Source organism: Drosophila arizonae, chromosome 3, assembly GCF_054131065.1.
Source record: "Drosophila arizonae isolate 15081-1271.41 chromosome 3, UAZ_ARI_1.0, whole genome shotgun sequence".
NCBI lineage: Eukaryota > Metazoa > Arthropoda > Insecta > Diptera > Drosophilidae > Drosophila > Drosophila arizonae.
In genome coordinates, this window is record NC_142923.1 from 24,808,524 (window position 1) to 24,813,640 (window position 5,117).

Consider the following 5,117-nt stretch of genomic DNA (forward strand, 5'->3'; position numbering starts at 1 on the left):
AGAAAATAATAATAAAAAATAACATGTATATTTTTATTTTTTTATTTTTATACTAACATTAAAATTAAAATATATTAAAAATTCGTTTATGTCATTCCGTTCATAAAATTATTTTAAGACCGGAAATATCAATTTGGCTATCTATTGTAAATTTTCTATTTAATTATATATTATAAAACATATATTTTAATTTATTTATTCAAAAAATGTACAATTTATTAAATATCACCTTAATATATTTTTTTAATCAATTATTTTTTTTTTAAACTGTATAATTCTGAGTTTCAAAAAAATATTCAGGCATATCTCAGCACTTGATTCCCAGTAACTCCCTCATATATTCTTTTCTATTCCTTTACTTCATTTATGGGAAAATATAATTGCAGATCTCAAGAGCTACCCAACCAATAGGTTTTCACACTTTAAAGTAGGGCAAGCAGCAGCAGCAGCAGCAGTCGCTACCAAGTTCCTTTCATAATGCCCAATATAAATCCAATTAGCACGCTTTTTGTCTGCCTTCCACCAACAGACAATTTATGTGCGTCCTTTGAGCACGGCGCACAGAGCAAACGGAGAGGTTGGGAATAAAACAGGCAAACGCAAATGCAAAGGAAAAGGAAAACAAATAAGGAAGAACAAACGGAAGAGGAGCACAAAGGAACACTTAACGCACTTCAACGACTTTGGTCTCTCGGCTGGATCTGGCTCTGGCTCTGGCTCTGCGGTCTCTACCGAGAGACCGGGCACAATGGGGTGTGTCATCATCGTCTTGTGCTGGAGAACTTTATGACTTGTGCTCACCTTTAATGCTCACCATTAAACGCTATTAGCAAGCATTTAGGGATCACTTTCGGCTGTGAATTTCGCTTTGTGTTTGGGTTTTTCTCTTCGTCTACTTTTTTGTTGGGTAGGTCACCGGGGTTAAGCCCGAGGGAGGGTGTTTAAATGCGCTGTTAATCTAATAAGTCGCTAGCACGCAAACAAGTTCACGTGGGAAAAATTGGAGCAATAAGAAATTAATAGACAATGCCCAACTGAAGTATTCGTATCAAAATGTTGCGTGGGCTGGTCGGCAGATCGGATTGGGATTGGGCTAGGTGCCACCAGCACTGGGTGGGTGTGTGTGTGTGTGTGTGGGAAGTGCATCTCGGGCCGGACAGCACGTTAGTTATTTATGGTTAACACGGCCCGTCGCCAATTGGACATGGGAAGCCGCTCACAGAACAAGGAAGCAACAGCCAACGCCCACGTTCAGCAGCATAAAAGAATCCCATCAATTTGCAAACTTTATGTGACTCAATCCTGAGTCGAGTTGGGGGCTATAAAAGGCTGAAGCTTGGGCTCCAGCCTCCACAGTCTTGTTTGCAGATTGCGCGGAAAATGTTGCAGTCAGTTGGATTTCTGCTCCTGCTGCTCTTGGGCAGCTCCATTTCAGTCTTGCAGAACAGCAGCGAGGTGGCCAAGGCCCTGGCGGATGAGGATGATGATGTGCCCATCGGCAGCGACAAGGAGCTCTCGGATCTGGTCATCACCACGGCTTTGGGCAAAATTCGTGGCACCATATTGCCCTCGCAGGCGGGTCGCAATTTCTATGCCTTTCGGGGCATCCCGTATGCCAAGGCGCCCGTCGACAACTTGCGCTTCAGGCCGCCGGAGCCGATTGAGCAATGGTTTGATATCTTTGATGCCACCTTCGATGGACCCAAGTGCCCGCAGCCGGGACTGGTCAGCGAGGATGTGAGCGAGGATTGCCTCAGGCTGAACATCTACACACGCCAGCTGCCCAGTGAATCCGAGCCGAATCCCAAGAAGCCCGTCATTGTCTTCATTCATCCCGGTGGCTTCTACTCGCTGTCCGGCCAGAGCAAGAACTTTGCGGGTCCGCAGTATTTCATGGATCGCAATCTGGTGCTGGTTACATTCAACTATCGGCTGGGCACACTGGGCTTCCTGGCCACGGGCACACAGGAGGCACCCGGCAACATGGGCCTCAAGGATCAGGTGCAGCTGCTGCGCTGGGTAAAGCTGCACATCTCGCGCTTTGGCGGCGATCCCAACTCGGTCACGGTGCTCGGCTATGGGGCGGGCGCCATGGCCGTCACCCTGCACATGGTGTCGCCCATGTCGCAGGGTCTGTTCCAGCGAGCCATTGTGATGAGTGGCGCCGCAACGGGTCAGTGGTCGTTGCCGGAGCATCAGATGGACGTAGCCAAGAAGCAAGCGGCACTGCTGCAATGCAGCACGAGGGACCTGAAGGAAATGATGCTCTGTCTGCGTGAGGTGAGCTTGAGTAAGACAATGATTAGAGCTAGGCGACTATAGAGAGGATCTCATCTCTAGAAACACTATTTGGAGTATGCCAACACGCTGCCCCGCATGTTTGACTTCGGGCGCAACAATCCGCTCATCCTGTGGAAGCCCGTGGTGGAGCCCGACCTTGGGCAGGAGCGTTTTCTCACTGAGGATCCCGTGCGCAGCTATCAGAATGGCAACTTTATGAAGATACCCATCATAACGGGCATGACCAAGGATGAGTTTGTGGGTCCAGCTATATGTGAGTGAGGAATGTGAAAAGAGAAAGAGAGAAAGAGATCCCTAATTCTATATTTGATCTATCCTTAGCCATCTTGCAAAGTCCTTCCCTGCTCAGCGCGTTCAATGGCAACTTTGAGGCCCTGGCTCCAATCTGTTTCCTCTACAATGCCAGCAGTCCGCGCGCCAAGAACATTAGCCAGGAGTTGCATCAGTATTACTTTGGTAATCTGCCGCTCGAGGCGAATAGCTCGCTGCAGGCGCTGGCCACACTCTACTCGGATGCCCTGACGGGCTTTGGTATACACCGATTTGTCCATCTGGCCGCTCGGGCCACGAAGGTGTATCAGTATCGCTTCGCCTACCAGGGCGGACGCAGTCACATCCACTATCCCGAGGAGGCGCCCTACGGCGTCGTCCATCACGACGATCTAATGTATTTGTTTGTGGAGCCCTCGATCAGTCGCATGTTTACGGAGGATGACGATGAATATCGCATGGTCGACCTGATGACGCGCATGTTCGCTGCCTTTGCCTACAAGGGGTACGTAGGAGAGAGATTTGATAATCGAAATAAAGATTGAAATGGATTTCCTTTCGCAGCGACCCCAACAAGCCCAGCGACGAGAAATTGCGCGACATTCGCTGGCGCCCGTTCAGCTTCAAGAAACGCTACTATCTGGACATTGGCGACGAGCTAATCTTGCGAGAGGGTCTGAATGCGGCTCGCTACGAGATCTGGAAGCGTTTATTTCCCCTCAATTGGCGGCGTCAGACCAAGGAGCGCTGGCTCAGTCAATACATCTGAAAGGGTTGCAGCTGCCTTTGCGCCCAACTGTACTTCAGTATCATAAATACTAAATACAATTTGGCATGCGAAATGCTTGTGTGTGTTTTGTTTTGTTGTAATTTTTTTATCTGTTTAATTCTGTGCAATTGTCTGCCCCTCAGATGTTGCTTGTTTTTTTTTTTTGTTTTTCAGTATTCCAGTTGCCAAGTGATAAACCAATTGGCATAATTTTCAGTTCCAATTTGATGTGGTGTCTCCCTCAATGTTGTTTATGTTTTTTCGTAGGTATGCGTGTCATCACTGTGTGGGTGCATATATTAAGTCAGTTCGAGTCGATAGCAATGGTACGTGTCGTGCATTATGGGCTGCTACCGATCGCGTGCCAGCCGATGCACTCAGAGAAATGAATGTGAAATGAGAAGAAATAAGTTTGGAAGATGCTTTGAATTATATAAATTATATACGTATATTTAATTAATTTTATTTTTTTTTTTAAATACCTATACAATCTTTTTTATAATCAGCTTTTACATTTTTTTTCCTTTTTAAAATTTTTTTATTTTTATAACATTTTTAAAATTTTAAAATAATTTAAAATACACAGTGTCTTCCAAATAAAAAAAATAAAAAAAAATATTTATTTATATAAAATAATGTTGTATATAATTTATAAATAATTATGGATATATATATTTTTTTTTTATATAAAAAAAATACATTTGTATATAATTTATAAATATCTATAAATATTTATAGATTATAAACAAAATTATTTTGTATATACATATATATTTTATTTATATTTATAATTTACTTTATTTTATAATATAAAAGCTGATAATTGGTTTATTATATTGATAATTCGTTATCATAAGGATATTTAATAATGTCGAAAATATTTTTTGTAATGAACATATTTGTTTCATATCTCACTTTTATTAGTTATTTTTTAATTGTATTTCATTTAGGTATATACATAGTGGTCGTAAAACAGAGTGCGATCTTATTTGACCACCGGCTCGGCTCATCAGTGTTCTTCTTTGCTTATGCAGTTTAGAAAAAAACATAAAATTTTGTAGGCCAATCGACTTTTCCTTAGAGTAAACATCAAACAGATTTTGTTCCTTAAATTCCTCTAGACTGATTCTATTTATATGTATACATAGTTTCTCCCAGTGCATGCCTCTCATCCAAGTGCCTCAAGCCACATCTAAAAACTCTGCCATTTCAGGCTCTACACACAGATGTTACGAAAGCTATTGTTGCTTTTGTGTGCCGCTCGCAACCTATTTTCATTTTTATTGCTCTTATCGGAGTTTGGTTACGCTTGACAGCATGACAATGTCAAAAGCGAACAGCCAGCTCATCATCGCCCCATATATATCGTATTGGACTTGGAAAACACAGAGAGAGAGAGAGAGAGGGCGAAAGGGAGGAAGAGTCCTGTCGGAGTCATTAGCATACGGCACACATGACGCCTAACATCCAATGCCAATTGGCAATTGCCGGCAACAACCAACAAGAATTCCAGCACGAAATGAGTCACGCAGGGCGAGTGATGTCCTGGTGAGGGTGTAGGCCCAGCCAGTTGGAGATCTACAGTTAATATATTAATATATGCAAATTGCCAGCCACTGCGGTTGGACTGCACTATATATCTGCGGCAATAGATCTCTGTGTACCGGGGTAGCACTTTTTGATCGTTTCCACTTTAGTTTTAATTGTTTCGCTTGTCAGCACAGCATATGCTCTAGCTATGCTATGTCTGTCTGTCTCTGCCTCTGCCTGTCTGTGG

The 5,117-nt window shown here is 43.3% G+C and overlaps 1 protein-coding gene across 1 annotated transcript; it reads left to right on the top strand.

Annotated features, from left to right (window-relative positions):
- Positions 1-1,156: 1,156 nt before the first annotated feature.
- Positions 1,157-3,413, top strand: LOC108611977 (juvenile hormone esterase). Its single transcript, XM_018004838.2, has 4 exons — positions 1,157-2,280; positions 2,341-2,554; positions 2,623-3,076; positions 3,136-3,413. Exons 1-4 carry the CDS (start codon positions 1,381-1,383, stop codon positions 3,338-3,340), a joined length of 1,773 nt encoding a protein of 590 aa, XP_017860327.1. The 5' UTR covers positions 1,157-1,380; the 3' UTR covers positions 3,341-3,413.
- The last annotated feature ends 1,704 nt before the right edge of the window (positions 3,414-5,117 follow it).